This window comes from Myiozetetes cayanensis, unplaced genomic scaffold (assembly GCF_022539395.1).
Source record: "Myiozetetes cayanensis isolate MyiCay16 unplaced genomic scaffold, myiCay2020 scf3, whole genome shotgun sequence".
Lineage (NCBI taxonomy): Eukaryota > Metazoa > Chordata > Aves > Passeriformes > Tyrannidae > Myiozetetes > Myiozetetes cayanensis.
The window spans coordinates 53,754,548-53,776,899 of NW_026087521.1; the positions used below are offsets into that span (position 1 = coordinate 53,754,548).

Genomic DNA, 22,352 nt, shown 5'->3' on the forward strand with positions numbered 1-22,352 from the left:
CATGAGGCGGCGGCGGCGGCGCTGGGGGTTGCGGCCGGGCCGTGCCTGGGGCCGGAGCCGGGGGCAGGCGGCGGGCCGGGGCCGAGGGCCCTGATGCGGCTGCGGGCGCTCCGCCGCCGGAGAGGCGCCGGGCTCCATGCACCCCAGGTGAGCGCCCCGGGGAGGCGGGCGGGATCCCGGCCGGTGGGGCGGGCAGGGGAAGGTGTCCCTAAAGGGTTCAGCGTCTCCCGCAGGCCCCGAGGCTCGGCCCCGAGGCGAAGGTGGTGGTTCCCTCCCTTGGACATCGCCATCCTCAGCAGCCGCTTGGGCCGGGCGATAAATGCCCTGCCCCGGCGGGCAGCCGGAGCCCTCGGCAGCGTCCCTGGAGGCAGGTGGGGCGGGTGGCGGGGTGGGGCAGTGCGTGTGCGGAGCTGGGCGGACCCGGTGTGAGAGTCGGCGACGCCGTTCGTGCGGCTCATCCCTGCGGGTGGCAGGTGCTGTGCGGGGCGCTGGGAGCGGACTCCGATGGTCCCTATGGGCCCCTTCCGAGATATTCCGCTGTTGACTCGCTTGAGTTCGGTGTATTTGGCTCTTTTTCCTGGGTGAGCGGTATAGCTTTCCTCACCGGAGCGGCAGTCCAAGCTCCAGCTCTTCATCCGTGCTGCAGCACCTGGGCCTGCTGCTCGCAAGGGCCATGTGAGAGCCAGCGGGGAGGGTGTTGGGTCTCCTTGCCAGGGTTGTGGCTGCTATGGGGTAGCTGGTCTGTCCGGCCCTATGAGAGCTGGTTAAAGCTGCTGTGTGAGCAAGAGGGCCAGTGTGGGCAGAACATAGGCCAGGCAGAGCTTGCAAAGTTGTAGCAAGCATGACTTGACCGTGTCTCCTTGTTGTCCCATCCCCATGGACTGGTTTGGGCTGCATGTGCAGCTTGAGACCCTAGATGTGCCTGGAGCTGACGTGGTTTCTCCTAAGGCTGGGGATTTGGGGTGTTGGGCAGCCCAGTGGTTCCTGCAGCTCTACAGCCACTCGTGTGGTGTGTGCTCACCTGAGCGGTTCGGGCACTCGGGAACCAGTGGTTGCTTGCTCTGAAATAACGTGTCATGCATGGTGCCAATTTGTAATGGAATAGGAACATGTAGAACCAGACTGAGGCAGCCTGTTAAAACTCTAAGCTATGGCTGTTCTGCAGTGGTAACTCTTGTCACTATTGGCCTGGTTTGAACTGATGGTGAATTAAGAGATTTTTTTGTGCATTACCAGTTGGAAGTGATCTCTCCCCGCTCCTCTCCCCTGACTTTGGTTTTCAAACGTGAATGTGGTGTCCATAAGTCATGAAATTTAAGTCAGTTGCTGTTGTCTGAGTATTTGTGACATTCATCTTGCGAATTGATCTGTGTTCACAATACTTTAATCACAGTGGCTTTGACTGCTAGGAATGAGACTTTGTTTTCTGGATGGCAAGGAAAAAGCTATGGTCTGATTGCTTTTTTGAACTGGTTTTTAATCCTTGTTATTGCTATGTAATATGGTCAATATGTATTGATCGTGATGTGATGTCGACATGAGTGGCTGATGTGCTTTATGCTTAGCTTTCTAAGGCAGGGTTTTTATGTGTCAATATCTGAGGTTTTTTTGCTCAGCCCTTCCTCACCACAGTACAGTCACTAATCAGGAATGCTCATGGATCTGTTTCTTTGTCTTCTTCCCCCTCCACTCCCTGTTCCCTGGCTCCAGAATGAATGAAATGAACCTGAGTCCTGTAGGGATGGACCAGCTGACCTCAGCCTCTGTGAGCAATGCCCTGCCGGTCTCAGGGAGTCACTTGGGGTTGGCAGCGTCCCCCACTCACAACGCCATACCAGCACCAGGTAATGGGGAAAGGCCCCACAAAGGGATATTGCAGCTCATGCTCTGTGTTTTACTGTCACGGGAATGGTCATAACTCAGTATCAGGGCTTGCTCTGATAGCAAGTCATATCTTTAGCAGGTAGTGGGGTGATGTAGAGCTGGGGAAGGGGAGACCATAAATTGTTGCTGACGTGGGCAAAGCAAAAAGCATGAGTGCTTATCAGGCTTCCACCTTAGTGGCAGCCTTGTTTTGTTCTGTGGGGGTGTTTGCACTGTGGGCGAGTAGTAGCAGAATCCTTTGAAATACAGACTTTAGTTGAAGATCTGTCTCCATCTATGTCTAATTTCTCTCAGGTGAAAATAATGATTTTTCACCTGTGGGGCGAAACTGGTTTCCTAGCTCTTCTTTTCTGGGGCCTGCACAGACAAAAGTCATTTACAATTGTAAAGTAGAAGCAAGCCCCACAAAACATATCCAGAAAAGATCTAGCTGTATTCAGGCATGCCTCTCAGTGCTGTGATAACTGATCCTTTCCTAGAAGCTTGCCACCTTACTTTAACAGTACGATGCTGTATTTCCATAGGGAGAGAGCTCCTGAGGAGCTTCATTAGTTTGTGTGTTCGTAAACTCAAATAGTTCCGTTGAATTTAAATTGACATTTTCTCTTGCAGGCTTGCCTGTTGCAATTCCAAACTTGGGCCCCTCCTTGAGTTCCTTGCCCTCTGCTCTGTCTCTGATGCTCCCAATGGGTATTGGGGATCGAGGAGTGATGTGTGGTATACCAGAGAGAAACTACACCCTACCTCCGCCACCATACCCTCACCTGGAGAGCAGCTATTTCAGACACATTCTACCTGGTAAGTTGTTTGGTGCTGATGGAGGGGAAAAGAAAGAGAAACTGTTTTAAGAGCTACCTGTTTCTGTCCCGAAGCAGGCAAGACTGACTGTTTCTCAGAGCTGTTATTTCCCTGCCTTTGTCTGGAGGCTGTTGTGCCATATACACACCTTTATTTTCAGGTGCTATATTTTCTATTGCTATACTTGTGAATTAAGAGAATTGCGGGGCATTTTCTATTTAAACCAAACCTTTGATTGCTACTCCTGCTTTGGTTTTAAAATTAACAGAAAACAAAGCATGCCTGGTTTCTGTCTCCAGTGTCTTACAGTTTGAAAGCTGCTTCTGTTTTTCTTCTCCTATAGGTTGAAGCAGTACTTAATATGTGCATGATGGTAGGTCACAATAGTTCAGAGCTTAGAAAGGGCAAACCATCAGCTGAGGAGTTTGAGCTCTTTCCCACCCATTTAGCCCATGGCACCTTTTTTCTTTTTTTTTTGTTCAAGGTTGATTTCCAAAGGCGTAATGTACTGACTTCTATCTTGATTCCTCTCTCACATGTGCTTTAGAGTATAAATGTAGAATTTTACATGTGAAGACACAGAAATTGGAGCTTTTAATGTAATCCTTGTTTTGTTCTGTAGCTAAGATTGGCAGGGTGGAAGGGTAGTTAAGCTTCTTCAGGGTGACCCAGTGGGTGTTGTTGGTTCAGCATAGGTTAGGGAAAAAAGCTGTAGCAGCCTAGATCTCATCCAACTCCCTGTTGACTAATGGCTGCATTTTCCAGCTGCTTAGGAGTAACCTTTCCTACTGCATAACCTGCCTGCCTGTTTAGTGGGCAAAGAGTAGACGAAGAGACAGTGCATTTAGGACCAAGAGTATTAGCCATTCTTCTGAGCTGGAATAATCTTTCTAGTTCCTGTGATGTTTAGTCTGATGTTTCATAGGGCTCTTCCATGAGTCATCTTGCTGCCTTCAGGGCTCGTCCTTGTTCAAGCCACAAGGCAGCATTGCATGCAGAAATATTTGATCCAGCTGATTAAATTAAACTGTCTGTTTCTTGGCTTAGTCATTTTTAATGGGGTTATGCTGCAGAAAGAGTATCCATGTTTGCATCCTTGTAATAACAGACATATTTGAATGGAACACTTACAGAACAAATGGCTCATAGGGTTGAAGGCCACAAAGAAACACGCTGACTCAGATCTCCCAGAATCTGCAAAATCTGCCTCTCTTTCTGCTGAAAATACTGTTTACTTGGATGTGCAGATGTATTTCTTCCAAAGATATTTTTTTGTTTTGGTGTGTAAATGCAGGTATTTCTTCATATCTTAAGTTCGAAGGTTGTTTGATTTTTGAGAAGCTTTCCAGAACTACCAGAAAAGATGTTAGGGTTTCTGATTTAAATTTAACCAACCTATTGTTTTATGAGAAACAACATATTTTTCTAGTAAGGAAAGAGAGCAGATGAGTCACAGTATCTGTAAGAGACCTTATCTGTGTCCTTCAGAATTGCAATTGATGATCTCTGAGATGGACAGTTGTGCCACTTAGTCTTAGAGGAAGGAAGTAGTCATTGTTAAAACTTAAATACCTAAGCAAAAATGATATATCCTGGATAATTGTTTCTTCTTCTAGCGAAGATGAACCAGGGTTATCAAACTATAGATTCCTCTAGCAGTCCTTCATCCTTTGTGAGCTATTTCTTGAGAATGAAAAATTAAGCCTAAAATGTAAAGAACCTCTTTCTGTTTGAGTCTTTGTGCTGAGGAGCCAAGGTTGCATTCTGCCAAAAACTTGGCTGTTCAGATTTTGAGAAATAACTAGAAACTTGCTCTGTTGAATTTGTTTTCAAATGATATTTTGACAGGAGTGTTGGGTTCATGTGTGTTTGTGAGGCATGTTTTAGATTTAATGGGTTTTAACTGGAGATAATGTAGAGAAGGTCTTCAGGGATCTTGGTCTCAGTGTACTCTACTGGGATTGATTTTTGTTCGAGATTTGAAAACTGATGTGATCTTTTTCTCCCTCTTTTCCTATCAGGTATCTTATCTTACTTGGCTGACAGACCACCACCTCAGTACATCCATCCCAACACTATAAATGTTGACAGCAATCCAGCACTGTCCGTCTCCAACAATCCGTCGGCCCTGGATCCCTACCAGCCCAGTGGAACCGTGGGGCTGGAACCGGGGATTGTCTCCATGGACTCCCGCACAGTGAACACACATGGGCCTCAAAATCTGCATCCTAGTGACAGCCATGAGGTAGCACTGGATACTACAATCACCATGGAGAGCGTTTCAAGGGTAACCAGCCCCATCTCCACGGATGGGATGACAGAGGAGCTCACGATGGATGATGTAGCCGGGGATCATTCGCAGATCCCAAATGGCTCCCGGAGCCACGAACCTTTAGCCGTAGACACAGTGGGGAGTAACTTGACATCGGACGCTGTGGGACACGGCGGTGTCATTCCCATTCACGGTAGCACTTTGGAACTCCCTGTCGTCATGGAGCCCGACCACATTGCCGGGCGGGTGACAGGGATATCGGACAGCACACTAAATGACTCCATTCATACTGTGGCCATGAGCACCAACTCCGTGAGTGTGGCGCTCTCTACCTCACACAACCTCGCTTCCCTGGACTCAGTAGCCTTGCATGAAGTGGGCCTCAGCCTCGAGCCAGTGGCGGTGTCTTCCATCAATCAGGAAGTAGCCATGGGGCCAAGTCACGTGGATGTGTCTGCAGACAATCTTGCCTTTGTGCCACCCTCTCTGCAAATGGAAGACTCCAATTCGAACAAGGAGAATATGGCAACCTTGTTTACCATATGTGAGTGGACATTTCCTGCTTTCTTGGGGTAGGGTTTGTCATGCAGCTGCTGTCTAGTGGGATGACAGGACTCTTGTTGCTAGTCTTGCAGATTAATGGTGAAAGAAATGCTATTTAACAAGTCCACGAAAGTTGGAACATCTGCAGTGCCAGATTAACTGTGCTGAAACAACAATACTTGGAAGGAGACATAGTAGGCTGTTTTAGCATAATTCTCTTTGTATCCACCTCCCACGTTGCCTTGAGGTTGAAAGCTGAGTCTTTATGAACCTCTTACCTCCTGTGGATATGCAGATAATATCCTTTGAAATGAGACTCTTTTGTTTTTAAAGTCACATCACAAGTGACTCTTCTTGATGCATGAAAAATACACAACAAATACCACCACAAGCCGTACATTCAGTCAAGTGGGTATACTTGTTGAGTATGGCATTGTGTGATTTTGCAGTTCTTATTAAAACATGAACAATCATCATGAAAATGTTATTCTCAGCAGGACCTGCTGGAAAAAAAGAGCAGAGAGGGAAGGAACATTTTAATATTTCTAATTATTCTCATCAAAGGACTTTAACCCAGAGGTTAGTTGATCTTGTAGGAAGAGAGGAGCACTGGGTATTGTACTCTCAATCATGTTATCATTCAAGGAGTGGTGTTTGAGAACTGTGAGGTTCTCATTTTCTGTGACACAGACTTAACTTTCACCTGCAGCATGTCTGGACTCCTGCCTCTGAAGCATAAGGCCAGCTTTTATAATAATTTTTATTAGTTGTGATAGCACTGCTGAGGGCTGCTCTTGATGCAGCCTGGCCCTACAACTGCCAGGATCTTATGGCTAGCTTTGCCTACAGAACACAGTTTAAGAAATTGAAAGATACAGTGCCTTGGTTAGCAATGGGGGAGGTGCAGTTTGGTGCAAAGTGTCTAGTCAGACAATTGAATTAAAAGTTCAGTTATGTGGGAAAAAATATAACTTAAAATCAGAGGGACATAGAACTGTGATGAATTTACCAGTCCTAAAAGAAGAGTTCTACAGTTAATGCACTCAGAAGTTCCTACAAGCATCTGTTACATGTTGAGCAAATAATGATCAAAATACTGTGGAATCCAACATGCTTGTGGTGAAATCACTTCTCTTATTCAAAGTGGAATTGGAAATGCCAACTTATTGTTGCTATACTTAATATAGTCCTAAGCTGTTTCCCAGATGATGCTCTCCTTTGGTAGGATAATAAAATGGCTGTTGCATTGCTAGTGCTTTCATGTGATTTGCAAAACAGATTCTTGACTTGGGAAGGTTTAAATTTTAACTTTATGGTGTTGGTTTTAAACTTCTCCTGAATAAAACATGAATTTGTGTCCAGACAGGTGACAGCAAGGACAAGGAGTTGGTTTAGAGCCCCTTGGTGGTTTTTCCCTCATTGAGAAGGCAGAAGTCAGGGCCTTTTTCAAAAAGCTTTTTACACTGTCCTTAAGCAGGAAATAAAATGTGTGCCTTTGCTACAGTCTTGAATGTTTGTGAAACTTCTAAATAGCCCCTTATGTGGTCATCTTTGTTGACAGTTCTGGATATCCAAATCAGAGAAGCAATCACTGATTTTTTTTATTATTATTTTAATTTTATGTTTTGGTTGTGGTTTTTTTTTTGGCATAATTTGAAAAGGACAGGAACAGAAAGTGTATTTGACTTTCTATAGATGGTGAGATTTTTTTTTTTTCAACTTCTTAAAAATGTATGAATCTCTGAACCTTTCCAAGTGGAAGTATCACGTGCCTAGAACTTTTCTTCCTCTGCTTCTTCTTAGAGCTGTAGTGGGTGTGTGCTAGGCAATGCTTAAAAGCAGCTGTTCCAAGTAGTGGTTGTCATTACTCAGGTCTGGCTGTTGTCATTGCTTTACTCCTACATATCAGCTGAGCACATGAAGCAATGCCTATATAGGCTCTACCTAATAATATTTTGAGTACCTCGCTGTCTGTAACTGTGTAGTTGCTCAAACTGTACCTTTTTGGGGTCAGATTCTGGTACCCTGAGGTATGAAGGGAATGTCTGAAAATTATCTTTAAACATGTAAGAATGGAGCTGCTGCTTAGGCCTGCTGAAGACTAGTTCTGTGATAGGTCTTTTATACTGGAGTTAGGTCATCAGCAGGCCAAAGAAGGTCTTTGAGGAGATCCTGATTAGTTAGCTGAGCATCTTTCTTCTTCAGAATAATGATTCATCAGGAGAGTGGTTGCTGAGTAGGTGCTGGTTGCTCCATCCGTAGAGAATTAAAATTACGTAGTTTTTCTAGATGAAATAATAATGCTGTGGAGAGCATTTTATGATGTACCTTTTCTCAGAGTTATTGGACTGAAGACTTTCAGTGGTTTCTTTTTCAGCAGTACTCCTGCTAAATGACAGATTAGGAAAGCGATGGTACTGGTTCTTGGGCTCTTGTTTTTGTTCCATTCAGTGACATACTCACACTGTATGAGTTTATTGCAGTGAGTCCTTCAAAAGCAACAGTAAGGTGAGGTTTTTGCCACTGTGAAGATTTACACATTGTCTGAATTCAAATGGAGGTAAGGGGATATGTGGGTTCAAATTAGAAACATTTTAGAAAGGAGGCGTTACTGTTCCCTTGTATGGATACCCTTGAGGTTGTACATGCAAGAAGTGTTTTTGGTAAATTCCAAAAATGTAACCAGTTAGAGAGTGTTTGGTTTGGTATGCCTTAGATTTTTCTGCCAATAAAGTTCATTTCACTTGTGATCAGAGTGAAAATGGCTCTCACATCCTCTGCATTGCTGCCAGCTCTGGGGAGACTAACTATCCATTTTGCAGTAGGTTTGATGAAGAGTGGACTCTGTCCCATTACTCAATTCCCCTGTAGGGATACTCTGGAGTCTAGGTCATTAATTTAGCTTTAGGAAGCTAGGTAGAGATTGTCACATTTGATCTGAATTGGATAGGAACAGTGACATCTATGTCAGTGCCCATCTGACTGTAATAATATGGTCTGTATTCTTCTGAGTAAAACCTATTTAGTGGACAAGTTGAACCCGATAGATCCAGACTTTGGCAGGAGCTGAGCTGAAGCATACTGGTAGAGAGTTGATTGCACAGTGGGAGCTGTTGCATCTTTTTAACTCCTGTTGTCCTTTTCCCTCTCTGCAGGGTGCACACTGTGTGACAAGGCGTATCCGTCGGACTGCCCAGACCACGGGCCCGTCACCTTTGTCCCTGACACCCCGATAGAGAGCCGAGCCCGGCTCTCCCTCCCTAAGCAGCTCGTCCTCCGGCAGTCTATGATGGGAGCTGAGGCGGGTAAGAATCATGTAATCATGTTACTGTGTTTCTCTGCAGCAGTTTAAAATACACTCACTGCCTGAAATCCAAAACCATAGGGATATTAATATGGGAAAGAAACGCTACAATAGAGAGATGTTTCCCTCATCTGTAATCACACTGACTTACATTATCCAAGAGCTTCTTGTGCTCTGGTTACTACTTAGACTTCCAACTATGCTGTAGGGCTACTGCCACAGAATGTGGGACATTGTAAGGTCAAGCACAAGCAAGATATGGTGTTTATTTTTATCATGGACAACCCACACACAGTTTTGATAAGAAAACATTGAAGCAGTTGCAGTTTGGGAGAAGGTAACTATTAGAAATAATAGAGGAGATTTCTGTCTGGTTTGCTACCTGTGGGTTCTCTGGACTTCTGCACTCGCATTGGAGTATTGATCATAAGTGCCTCTGTTTTTCGTCCCCCCCCTTTCATTTACATTTGGCATGTAGACTGTGACCTTGTCACTGGATGTGGACCTTGTTACTGTATTTCACGCCATTGTCACCTGGAAATCGAAGAGTACAAAGCGATACCCTAAGGATCTAAGGCTAGAGAAGAATGTGATTATTGGCTTGCTTAGTGATGCTGCTTGTTGAGAGTAGATTACATCTGTTCTTTTCAAGCTGCACTTGTTTCCAGTTTATTCCTAAAAGCTACTCAGTGTATTCATGTAGACCTATATATATATAAGTGTTTAATAATAAATAATATACATGCAGGAATCCCTCTGCCCATGACAGAATACAGCTGCCTCTGGGGAGGAATGCAGAAGCTGCTTAACAATGCCCAGCAACAATTCTGGAAATTCCTGGGGATTAGGTAGGCAAAATGTAGTTACTGAAACTAGTATTTTCTGCTTCTGCAGAAAGTGCCATGAAAACTTTAATTGGTACAAGTGGCTGGGATGTTAGTTTTATAGCTTACTGAGAAGTAAACTACTTGCTTTTGACAAAATAAGTATTTATAGTTAGAACAAAGCGGCTCCCAATAGTGTCCTGTGGTGGTGGTGGTTCTCGTCTCTGCCTTAGGTGTGTTTCACGTGTGAAGTAGAAGCTTTGATGATCTTACGCCTAGATATTACCCCTGGAGCATCATCTCATAAACCTCCCACTTCTTTATTGTGCATGGTAAGTTGTTTAAACCATTGATTTCTTCAGATTTTGGTCTTCTCCTGATAGGTGTGTGGACACGAGAAACCATTCCTGTGCGGACTTGTTTTGGACCTTTGATCGGACAGCAGAGCCATTCTCTGGAGGTGGCTGACTGGACAGACAAAGCAGCCAGTCACATCTGGAAGGTCAGTGGGTATTCTGGTTCACAGATCTGCCAACATGCCTTTATCTGGTGAAACTTGTCACGTGACACAGCAACTTCAACATTATTTTCCTGGCCAAAAGTCAAAAGTAAAACAATTTGATTGTTTAATGCTTAATATCAGCATAACAGAGCTGTATACTATGTAATATGCTGCTAAACGATCCTGAAGTACAAAAAGCTTCTTTAATGCCTTTTCTTTTATAGGTCTGTATGTGGTTTCCACTGTTTGTGTGGAGTTACAGCAGAGATTGTATATGATTCACTAGGCAGCACTTGTTTGTTTTGTATCACTGTTTATTGAAAGTTCCCCTAGGTGATGAACGATTTGTTTTAGGAAAGATGCTTTAAAGCTTTCTTTTCCCCATCATTCCATGTTCAGAAAGTAAACTTGATTTATATAAATAAAACACGTACTGTTTGCTCAGATATTATTATTCACAAGACTCGGTTTGTAAGAAAAGCAGTCAAATGCATTTCTGCTGGGAGCTAAAGGTGGTGTGTGGGAAAGATGCTGATAAACAGGTTTTCTAGCCTCCTGGGTAGCAGAGAAGTCAAGATTGCCGTGTGAAGAGGAAAATAAGGAATAAAAACAGGGCTGTGGTCTTGGCAATGGAGACTTCTCAGCTTGTTCTAGGTAAACACATCCTCTCTTAAAGAAGCTGGCTTTGACTTCATTTATTGCTGAGTTTTATCCTAAGATTGCATTTGTTTTCCTGATAGATCTATCACAATGGTGTCCTGGAGTTCTGCATCGTTACAACTGATGAAAATGAATGTAACTGGATGATGTTTGTACGCAAAGCCAGGTGAGAACCACCTCTACTGTACTAGCTTTGAATCTTGAGCTGCAGGCTCATGGAAGGCTGTACAGAATAGAGAAAGATAAGGATCACAGAATGTTCTGAGTTGGAGGGGACCCACAAGGATCACTGAGTCCAGCTCTTAAGTGAATGGTCCATACGGGGATCAAACCCAAACCTTCAGCACCATGCTCTAACCAGCTGAGCTGATCTCAGGGCATACTGGAGAGGGTGCACTGCTGCACTGCGTGCCCAGAGGGGCGTGAGCTCAGGGCCAAGGGACTTTCAAGAGTTACCTGGGCATCTTGAACTGTTGGGGAGAATGTTATACGGGAACTGGTACACACGCTGTCCTAAAACAGCCCCAGACTTCTCCACATACCTTGTTTCCCTTGTTCCAAAGCTTTAAACCATGATCTTTATATAGTAACTTACTGTGTATTAGGTTGTTACTGCTCTCCTCTACCCCATTCCTTTTGGATACGTATGTGAAGGTGATGTTGATTGTCCTTTATTAGCAACGTGTCCCTCGGTTTTTCTGGCCAAGTTCCAAGCTCTTACAGCTTGCAAAAGCTGGCCTTTTCAGTCTTCCCAGAGTCTGAAGTGAAAGCTATCCAGACTGGCTTAAGTATTACTCCATCCATAGTCCAGTGAGAAGGCTTTGCTCTGTGACACAAAGTAGGTTTCTCCTAGAGTTCATTTCATTGCTCCCATATGCAAGAGTCAAGAAAAATTAATGCTTGATCTCTTGCTGCAGTGGGGCAGAGCTTTTGCTGGTTTCAAACACTGGGAACAAACATATGCAAGATACTGCTTCAACAGATCGGTGACCACATCTTGGAAATGGAAATCAAGAGGATTTTTTTAAGATTATTTTGCTCTAAAGCATTACTGATATTTTCTCCCTCATGCATTCTCTATTTCTTGAGGGGGTTAATATGAAAAATACATAGATTTATGTAGTTTCTTAAGAGATCATAAACTCTCTTCTCTCAGCCCACTCCAGTGGGTATTAATAATATTCTCAGCAGTGGTGTGAAAAATGCATCAGTTGGTGGAGCAGATTGGCTCTCAAGGTCCAGTTTTCCTTTCCTTTAATAAAGAAGGACAGAAGTGACAGACATGAAAGTTTTCATAACATGCTGACAAGCACTGAGGTTCTCTCATTACCTATTTATAGGAGTCGTCTTTTCTCTCTCAAAAAGTCAGTATTTCTGGAGGGCTTTTATTCATGCCTCTTGTTATTGCTATAGGAACCGGGAAGAGCAGAATCTGGTAGCTTATCCTCATGATGGAAAAATTTACTTCTGCACCTCTCGGGACATCCCACCTGAACACGAGCTTCTCTTTTATTACAGTCGGGACTATGCACGACAGCTTGGTAAGTAACTGCTCGTTTTTGCTGGCTTTACAGCGAGGACCCAGCTTGAATTCCCTTTTAGTGCCATCCCTGGGCACTGTGACTTGGGAGTGCATTATGTTCCTTCTCAGTTCCTACTGGTGCATGTCATAGTTTCCTTTTACGTTTCAGGACTATAGAGTACCATCATTTAAAAGAAACATTCCCCTATCTAATTCCACTGATCAGGAGTAAAGGATCACAGTTTGGAAGAAAGAGCATTGTTTTTCTTCTGTCCGTCCCCTAAGGGATGCTAAGGGAGTTTCGCTAGCTGAAGATGTTCCTATTCTCCCCGACCTATGGTTGTGATAATTTAGATTTGGTGGAGCTGTGCTCAAAACCATTCCAAAGTTTGGCCCTTCAGAATATTTGAAATGACCTACCTAAAAGTGTTGAAAAGCAAAACTGGAGCTGAAAGAAACAAAGGGGAAAAAATCTCTGCAGCTGGCTTTGCTACCACAGACAAAATGTTTACATGGATCTTGCTCATGCTCTGTTAGGCCTTACCATGCCTCATTAAAAGTGATGCTTCTGTGCCGACAGGTGTCCCTGAACATCCAGACGTGCACATCTGCCACTGTGGAAAGGAATGTGCTTCCTATGCGGACTTCAAGGCCCATTTGAGCAGCCATATTCACAACCACCTCCCCAGTCAGGGGCACAGCAGCAACCACGGGCCAAGCCACGGAAAGGAAAGGAAGTGGAAGTGCTCCATGTGCCCCCAGGCTTTCATCTCCCCTTCCAAGCTCCATGTCCACTTCATGGGGCACATGGGCATGAAGCCGCACAAGTGTGATTTCTGTAGCAAAGCTTTCAGTGATCCCAGCAACTTACGGACACACCTCAAGATACACACAGGTAAGGGCTGGGGGCTTTACAGAGATGCCTGTGCTAGGAAATCATTGGGGCAGGGTCAGTTTTCTCTGGTTCCATGGCCAGTTGGCAGAGCAGAGCTTGTGTCTGTAAATATAAGCTCTTAGAAACACAGAATCGTAAGAATGTTTTGGATCAAAAGGGGTCTTTAAAAATAATACTCCAGTATTCCCTACCATGGACAGAGACATCTTCAGCTAGATCAGTCACTCCAAGCCCCATCCAACTACCCTCGAACCCTTCTGCTCGCAAGAAGGACACTGGGTTTGAGAGCTGTTAATGTGGCCAGTTGTCCACTTAAATACAGGCCTGAGATCTTTCCTACTTGAACTGTTTTTTGTCTTAAGGAAATGGCATTAAACTGAAATTGGCAACTGTAGCGTCAGACTGATATGGATAAGGCTCAGCTCTGTCACACTCATCAAAACTGAACATGCTGTTGACTTCTGTGGGCATTGGGGTGTCACTAGAGACTCTCAGGATAAAGGGGGAATTGCCAGCAGATCAGGGAATGAGCACTAATAGAGGAAAACAAAATAGTGACAGATTTTTTAGTTGTGTAAGAAGAGAGGAAATATGAAAAGGCGTGGATTTAACACTGAGTGAGGACAGGGGAGAGGGTGAAGGGCAGGTTACAGACCAGCAATAGGCAGTGTGGGTATTTGCACCTCTTTTCTTTTTTTTTTTAGTAAGGTTTAAATACCTATTGGGAATCAGGGAATGCAAGTCACAAAGCTGGAAAAGGAATAAAACTGGGGATTTGGTGCCTCAAGTCAAGCATAGGAAGCTGTAGGCTCAGTAGTCAGGAGTTTTAATAAACTGATCAAGTACAAATGTGATATACACAACCTCAGAACAGTCAGTGGGGTGGGATTCAAATGGTATTCAAACTTAGTCTGAATTCAGTGGCATGCGGGGGTTTTGAACTATTTCTGGCAAAGAATAGTGGAAGAACTACAGATAAATGGAAAAATGGATTAAAACGCAGAAGTTATCAAAGAGCCAGTGAGCTCTGTACCTGTTTGTTAGATAAGGGAACTTGTTTTTGTAGACAAAGGCAATGCAGTGCTTCAAATGTGGCTGGGCTTCGGTAAGGCATCAGATACAGTTCCTATGGGATGTAGAGATGGGGATGTACTAATGTACAGTAACTAGATGGTTACCATGGTTACTATTACAAAGGAAGCTAACATTGTTTTTACTGAAGAATTCATCCTGGATAAGACTAGTCCTGTTACGTGTTTGCCTAAATCTCTTCACTGAAAAATTTATAGACCTACTAGGGCTGTTCTGATGTACAGAACAAGGAGACACAGTTGGTGTGGAAGAAGCAGAAAGCCTATCCCACAGGAAAGGCTGACTGACCATGAGCAGTGGAGGGAGAGGAATCAATGGTGTTTAGAAGGACAAAGTGCAGAAACGTGCATCACACAAGGGGCTCAGTGGTTTGAAACAGTATCATGAAGTTTTTTTGACTTGGGGGAATGGGGTGAGGGTTGAAAAGCTTGGGAAATGTTGAAATCAGATGCCTTTTTTCCATAGCTAAATCTAGACTGTGGAACTAAGTAGGCCTTTATTCTGAGTCTGAAGGAACTGCAGGAGGAAACAGGTCCTATTCACAAAGAACGTGCCTTTCTTCAGGATAAAATTTTATTTTTCAGCAGTGGTCAGGCTTCTTTGCTTCCCATATTTCTTGGGACACTGACTGTCAACTTGTTGGTGTATGTATGTAATCCCAGGTCAGAAGAACTACCGCTGTACCCTCTGTGACAAGTCCTTCACCCAGAAGGCCCACCTGGAATCGCACATGGTCATTCACACTGGGGAGAAGAACCTCAAGTGCGATTACTGCGAGAAGCTGTTCATGCGGAGGCAGGACCTCAAGCAGCACGTACTCACTCACACACAGTAAGTGATCTCACAGGGCGTGCTGGACTGGCCAGTGCAATAAATGGAGCTGAACAGCCCAAGAGAGAACCTCCAGTTTGCAAATAGTTTGGCCTAGGGAGTACAGATATGTTCACTCTCTAAAATGACAGAGAAGTCAGGCTGGACAAAGTCCTTGTTGTACTGGCTGCAGTTGTCCAGTTCTAAGTGTTTGCAGTGTTTTAATGACACAGTAAATTCCAAGCGTGCTACTTGTCTTGTGAAATGGCTGTCTGGAGTGTTCATCATTTTGAACAGAGAGGGGCGTTGTTTGACTTACATTTCATTCTTTGCTGAGAACTGCTTACACATCCCAACGTGACCACAAAGGACCATAAACTCCTCGCTGCTATTCTCACCAAGTAGCTTGTTAGTGAACTCTGCCTCTCTGCACTAGGGGTGGAGTGCTGCCATTCCCCGCCCTGCAGCTCTCACTCAAGCACTTGGTCTCCTGCTCCTTCTGTAGGCAGATCCCTCCCCACAGCCCTGTGCCAGGCCAGGTCTTTGCTCTGAGAATCTCTCTGCCCTGTATATTTACTCCCAATCAAAAAAAACATCAGGCCTAGTCTTTCAGACTTGCCCAAAGCTAGTTCCTTTGCTTATTTCATTTTTGGCATCTGGTTCTTTTCACTTGGAATCCACTGCTGCTTCTGTCATGCTGCCCAGGAGACAGTGTATTGCAGGGAGCATGAGTGAGAGAGACAGACAGACAGACAGACTTGCCTGGCTGCTTGTTCCTAGAGCCTGAGGCAGGAGCACTACTGCTGGGAGGTATTTTGCATTGTCATCTGCAGAATTTGTTGCATTTCCATCAGGGCAACATCTCTGCTCTTGCCAAAGCATGGGCCTTAACCAGTATTTTAATACTGTATCAGCTGCCTTGCAGGAGCAAACTCACTGTCTTATGTCTTGCAGAGAACGGCAGATCAAGTGCCCCAAGTGTGACAAGCTGTTTCTGAGGACAAATCACCTGAAGAAGCATCTCAATTCACATGAAGGAAAGAGGGACTACATCTGTGAAAAATGTTCCAAGGCTTATTTAACCAAATATCACCTCACTCGCCACCTAAAAATATGTAAAGGCCCCACATCCAGCTTGTCAGCCCCAGAGGAGGAAGAGGAGGAGGATTCAGAGGAAGAATTAATAGACTCTATGAGGACTGAAGACTGTAGGATTAATAACGGAGTCTATTCAACAGGTGATGCCCTCTCTGGACACAAATGAAGAAGAGAGGGGCATTTTCTTGGATAAGTAGGAAAGGAAAAAACCCTCTTCCTTGTTTCCCCAGTCAACAATGTGTGTCAGGTGAGGAGTTTTCCTTCTGTTTTGGTCTCCACACTACCACCACTTAATATACTCTGTAGCCAAAACACTGAACGAGACTGGATCATGCCTGTACAAGTGAAGAGTTGCTAAGAAGGAAATGTGAGGCAAAGAGATTTTTTTCACCCATGCTGTGCATACTTCTTTTCCAAATCACTCAGATTAATCCATCCAGTGTTGGGACACATCACACCTTGCATAGCCCTTTAAGCAAAAAGCCACAAACCAGAAATGTAGTTGAGCGATTGCAGTGACCTGTAAGCCAACTGTCCTTAACTGCCCAAGCCATGACATGAAGAGAAACAAACAAAAAATGGTGGTGGCTGTTGGTGTATTTTGTTTCTTTAAAACCTTTTAACTGAAGGATGTGGTTTGGCACAAAGCAAAAACTTAACAATGCTCAGGTTTCCTTCTTAAAACAAAACTCTTTTATTTAAAAAAAAAAAAGAAAGGCCAGTGAAATCAGCCCTTGCAAACACTGCCATTACCCCACTACAGAGAATCAAAGATTGGCTTTTGGATAACAGTTATTGCCTCCTCTCCCTCGAGTTCACTAGAATGTGTAAGCAGGTGAAGAGATAAAGACTGTATAGACTCAGTAAGGACAAGGCTTACAGACGATCAGGCAGTGTTTACAGTATACATTACTCCTTGTGCTGTAAACCTTTTACCACCTAGAATGATGGGAGGGTTTGCTGCTAATATTATTTATGGAATGAAGATTATTACTTGGTTGTTTTCTTTTGAAATAATTAAAAATGTGGCTCTTCTCAAATGTTGCTTTTTTAATAATTACGTATTCTGAAAAAAAGTTCCTATTTCTATAAATACGCTAAGAGAAATAACAACACTTTTTAATCATCTGCCTCTCACAAGCTTTCCTGGGATATGAGAGGGTACAGATAGGAGCACCTCCATGAACAGGTGCAGCTGAAGAACTGGTCTTTAAGCCCTGCAGATTTGCTGTGTCATTTCTCTGGCTGTGCTGCAAAAGAAGAGTCAGCTGAGCTCTGTTTTCTTGACAAGGTAATTGGAGGTTCCCTTGTGAAAGAGGCTCTGCTTCTTGCCCTAAAGGGCCCAAGCTCAGCTGTACTTTTCTCTGTCCCCCATATTTCCTTGAGAGCTCCCAGGGTTCTTAACAAAAAATGCTTGCCCTCAGATCACTATGTGACTAAAAAGCTCCAGAGACAAGTTGTGGGATTTTGTTAAGGGAAAGATGTGTTGCTTCCAGTGATGCAGTTTCTTCCTAAAACAAAAAGCAACTTCTAGAGCTACAGTGCCAATTATAATGCTAGAGGTATAAGAGAAATCACTACCCTCAAAGAGCTTAACACAAAGCATTTATTTCAAATTAAAGCTTTAAAAAACTTCAAGCTTTTCACTGGAGAGCACTTGAACAGAAGTTGTTCTGGTGCTTCCACACATCACTCACTACTGCTTGGCGGAGACAGGAGGAAGGCAGGAATTCCAACCCATCCTGAATATTCCTGGTTCCTGCAGAGCCATGCTGAACACCTGTCACCAGACTAGAAACAGCTGAAGTGGATTTAGAAGCAGCCACTTACTTACCCTCGAGGGATAGGAAGGAAAGCTCCAGCCCTTTTCCCCACCCTTTTTCCCATCTGCAGTTTGTAGTGATACAATTTACCTGCCTCATCTCACCGGAGTGAGTTACAGCGTGTTAGGGTGGAAAGCAGTGGGAAGCGCTTGTCAGCTATGAGCCGTGACAGTACAGCTGCTTTGATAGCAGTAGCTTTAATACCCAGGGCATTTTGCAGACACCTTCGGAGTGGGAAGCACTTCACAGGAGGGTAAGAGGATCATTTAACTTCTTGGCCTGGGGTAAGGCACTTGGGTGTTCCACTTTAAATGCAAGGAAATTGTTGGAGTCACAATCCTTGATTAGGTTCCTGATGCTGGAAACAAAGTGCATTAGCTGGTGGTTTGGCTGAGACTCAAAACGTTCCTGTGCCTTCAGGTGCTGGGCATAAATGCCTGGGCGAAGTGACGAACACGAGTACGTAACACAGAGCTTTCACCAGAGACAGGGACCTGCTGAGATCCCAGCCCTCACTTTGTGTCCTGACAGCTTCTCATCCTTTCCAAGTAGCAGCTCCTTCTTTCAGTTCAAATTCTCTTAAAGTATATTACAGTTGGAGCTTGAAGAAAAACTCAATACCATGTGCAACATCAGTTGGCTTCAGGTGCTGTGGAACCAGGCAAAAGAAACACCCAGTCTTGATGGATGGAGCTGGGATATTTCTGGTTTGATATTGGTTAGCTGAATGTTAGAAATACATTTCAAGATTCTACTTGGGGACACTATTTATTGCCTGAGAACTACTCTTAAGATTTAAAAAGTTACATGGAAGATATTTTAAAATTTGTATTAGAAATCTATAAGCCTAGCCTCAAGGATAAATTATCTATTTACACTTGTCATTTCATTCAGCTTTTGTTTATTTATTACACAACTGTCACGTGAAGTATTTTTTCTTGGGCCCTTAGAAGATAGAAGATCAAAACCTTTGCAGTATTTAACAAACTTCTGGTAGCCACAGAATGCTTTTCTAGTGACTGTTGCATTTCATATGTCAGCTTTACACATGGTAGCCCCTGTTTCAGGGATCATCATCTCAGGCAAAAGCAAGTGATTTAATCTTTCAAAGCCAGAAATAAGAGGCAGGAACTTAAGAGCTTAACCACACCACCGCGTCTGAGATGAAGAAGCCTGCAGACTGCAAAACACCAGAGCCATTTCCGTGAACTCTCACCTAACAGGCATTTGTAGAATATACATTAGTCATAGTCCCATTAATTACTCCATTTTTTTGATGTTTGGTCCATCATGACTCCATTGCTGTCTCCGAGTCGTTGCTGTTCCTGCTGGCTGTGGAGCTGGAAGCCACGGAGTTGGCACTAGCCAGAACCAGTCTCTCTCTGTTTCCAAAAACTTCATTCACTGCAAGACAAAACAGAGGATTGCTTACATGTTACTCTCCCAGAGACGAGTACAGCAGGTAGAGCACAGTGAACACCATGAAATGGAATGGAAGTCCTAACCTGGTGCAGTTTCAAAGCTTTTCCCCTTGCCCCAAGTAGGGAGTTGAAGGCTACGTGTCAGAAAAATCATCTGCATATGATACTTTATTACAATTTCTGTTGTTTTTTCCCCCAGAGCATCTAGAGGTTTCCCTCTGCATAATTCTGTACCCAAGTACTGTGAAATGGATGAGGTTTGAAGAGCACAGCATTAAGTTTAATTCATTTCTGGTTTTAGTCTCTCTGGTTTCCACCAAGCTCTTAAAAACCTTCTCCAAAAATTCATGCCCTTTAGTTACATGTAGCTACAATAACTTATCAACCCAGTCCTCACTTTTATTCCCACAAGTACTCAAAGAATGTGATACCTGATTACACCAGGAACATTAAGAAAAAAATTAAACATAGATATAAGAAATCAGTTGTTACACTTCAGCTACAAGAAAATAAATCATCTCAAACAGTTCTCCAGTTTAGAGAAAAAAACCACAACTTTTTGAAGATGAGAACGTGAACACATAACCAGTCATGGGGTATGTAAAAATACTAACTTACAGTTTCTCTCAGAGACACACTACATTACTGAATACAAATACATCCTGCAGGCAAGGGGAGAACCACAATATTCAAAGAAACGAGAACATTACCTGCAGAAATCTTGCTTATATCCCAAACACGCAGCCCTTCTCGCTCTCCTCCAAAGGCAAAAACAAACGGGAAGTCAGGGCAGCAAGCAGCACAGAAGAGAACACCCTGGGAGAGTGGAAGAAAGAAGAGGATTTTTTTTTTTTTTTTCAAATATCATCCTAAAATGAATTTGTCATCTGAAAATACTTTCTACCGAGCAAGTTGTAACAAATGTTAACAAAACTCTTCAAGTTTCCCGAAACTTCTTTTGTAAAGACACAAAATGAAAGTCAAGAGCTGCTAATTATAAACAGTAAATCACATCTTTGTCTTGAATGTGGCAGGTGCAGGTTTGAGCACCTATAGTTCTACTCAGAACATTCTATCTGGAATTTGAGTCTGAGGCTTTGAAGCAGTCTGCCAGTTCCAAGTTGAATACTGCACTGTAATGAGAATGATTTACCCAGAATATACAGATGGTGTTTTTTTCCCTAAAATATGTTAGGTAAAACAAGATTCAAACTAGACAAAAAAAGAATAAGCAGACATAGTTTATATATAAAACTTATTGGAATCAAGAAATAAATATTACTATACCATTTTCATATCCCTGGAATGGATTAAACTTGGTCTGTCTCCCAGGATGTCCCAAATTTTCACATATTTGTCAGCAGATGATGTCACAAGGCATCCTTTGACTTGACTGCTTAGTTGTAGCCCTGGAAGATTAAGAGTGCAGCCATGTGAGAACCACAGAGATGAGGATACATTTTGAAGTGAAGTCAGGAGAACAACCTTAGCATTCTCCTCACACTAAACTCAATTCCAGCACAAAGGAGCAAAATATGAAATTTTTATCCTGCTCCCTGTAGGGAGACCAAAAAGAATCACGTAGGCCTATTTTGTCTCTCAATCCAACAGTAACAGTGCCATGACGTGCTTGTTCTACTTCTTCCTTCACATTATCTGCTTCTCCAAGTAGCTTTCTTCATTCTTTTGCAAAGACCATCTTGCTTGCTGTCCAAGATGATGGGACATATTCATACAATCTCATTTTAGACATCTGATCAGGGACTTCAAGTTCCTTTTTGGAAGCTCCTACACTGATCAAATTAAAGTAGCCTAAAGGAGGCAGTGTGAAGACCTTCCCGTGTGCCATACCTAAATCATTCTCAGAGTGAATGTCAGTATAAAATAATTACAGAGGTAGGAGGTAAACATTATAGTTCATAATCCTAGACCGGATTCCATAATTTTTGTATTTTCTCATCCAAAAAAACCAAAACCAAACCACAAGGAGTGTGTCCCAAGTGAATTAGTCTGTTTTTACATGCTTACTCACCACAGTCACTGAGGAAAGTTCACTCTTGTTAAATTACTTAGCTTACAATGGCTTCTCAGCAGAGATTTGTTTCACATGCCAGCTACCATGATTAGCACGCGTGACTTATTTGTTAAACAAGGAATCAGTACCACCTCAGTCCTGTAGGTTAAAGGCATCTTCCAGATGTGCCTTGCCCCTGGGGACAAACAGGACACACAGACGATTTACCTGACACCTCTTCATCGTGGGCTTTCAGAGTAAACAGGGGCTTATCAGAACGAGCATCCAGACAGTACACAAAACCATCCTCTGTGCTTGCCTGAGGAAACCACAACATTTAAAAAACAAACAATCATTGTCATTCATTTGGAAAAAAACTTCCTATGAAATAACACCCACCCTCTAATAAATCCCTGTGATCTGAGGCAGACACTGCTCTGTAGGGCATGTTATACTCTTCCCAGGCCTGAGCCTCCAAAGTCAGACTCCATCCACTTGCTGCCTGAGCCATTCTGTGTACCTAAACTATGCTGCACTGAATTAGAGGGAAATCTTAATCATATATAGATTTCTTGAAGTGTACTTTGAAGACAGTTGCTCTGATAAGCTTGGCCCCCATGTTAGGCAATGAAATACAAAGCTTTTAGTCTCTTCACTGCCAGTTCAAAGTTTTTGGAGCCATCCAGTGGTCCTGTGCAAAGCTAAGTGTGATTATACCGAGAGATCTGCATCATAAACCCAACAGAACTGAGCAACCACTTCTGCTGGCTATATACACAAAGCAACAGAGGACTAGACAGCCACTGAGATGATAAAGATTTCTTTTTAAATTATGTTGAAAAGTTCTATTGTAAAAATCCTGACAAAACCAAGGTACTTCTACTCTATAC

At 43.4% G+C, this 22,352-nt stretch overlaps 2 protein-coding genes across 2 annotated transcripts in view; one reads left to right on the forward strand and one right to left on the reverse strand.

The window, feature by feature from the left end:
* On the forward strand, positions 1–17,244 carry PRDM4 (PR/SET domain 4). Its single transcript, XM_050323700.1, has 11 exons — positions 1–147; positions 1,711–1,844; positions 2,497–2,682; positions 4,704–5,498; positions 8,653–8,802; positions 10,009–10,127; positions 10,868–10,953; positions 12,201–12,328; positions 12,890–13,204; positions 14,959–15,127; positions 16,061–17,244. Exons 1-11 carry the CDS (start codon positions 137–139, stop codon positions 16,368–16,370), a joined length of 2,403 nt encoding a protein of 800 aa, XP_050179657.1. The 5' UTR covers positions 1–136; the 3' UTR covers positions 16,371–17,244.
* Positions 16,910–22,352, reverse strand: part of PWP1 (PWP1 homolog, endonuclein) — a 17,780-nt gene continuing 12,337 nt past the window's right edge. Inside the window, exons 12-15 of the mRNA XM_050323712.1 lie at positions 21,691–21,781; positions 20,736–20,857; positions 20,159–20,264; positions 16,910–19,431 (exon numbers count right to left, since the gene is read on the reverse strand). Coding sequence (XP_050179669.1) covers positions 19,316–19,431; positions 20,159–20,264; positions 20,736–20,857; positions 21,691–21,781 — 435 coding nt within the window. The 3' untranslated portion in view covers positions 16,910–19,315. The remainder of the gene's footprint in view (positions 19,432–20,158; positions 20,265–20,735; positions 20,858–21,690; positions 21,782–22,352) is intronic.

Coding starts and splice junctions, on each gene's coding strand:
- PRDM4 (XM_050323700.1), top strand. Junction 5,499..8,652: donor GGCAACCTTGTTTACCATAT/GTGAGTGGACAT, acceptor CCCTCTCTGCAG/GGTGCACACTGTGTGACAAG. Junction 10,954..12,200: donor ATGTTTGTACGCAAAGCCAG/GTGAGAACCACC, acceptor TTATTGCTATAG/GAACCGGGAAGAGCAGAATC.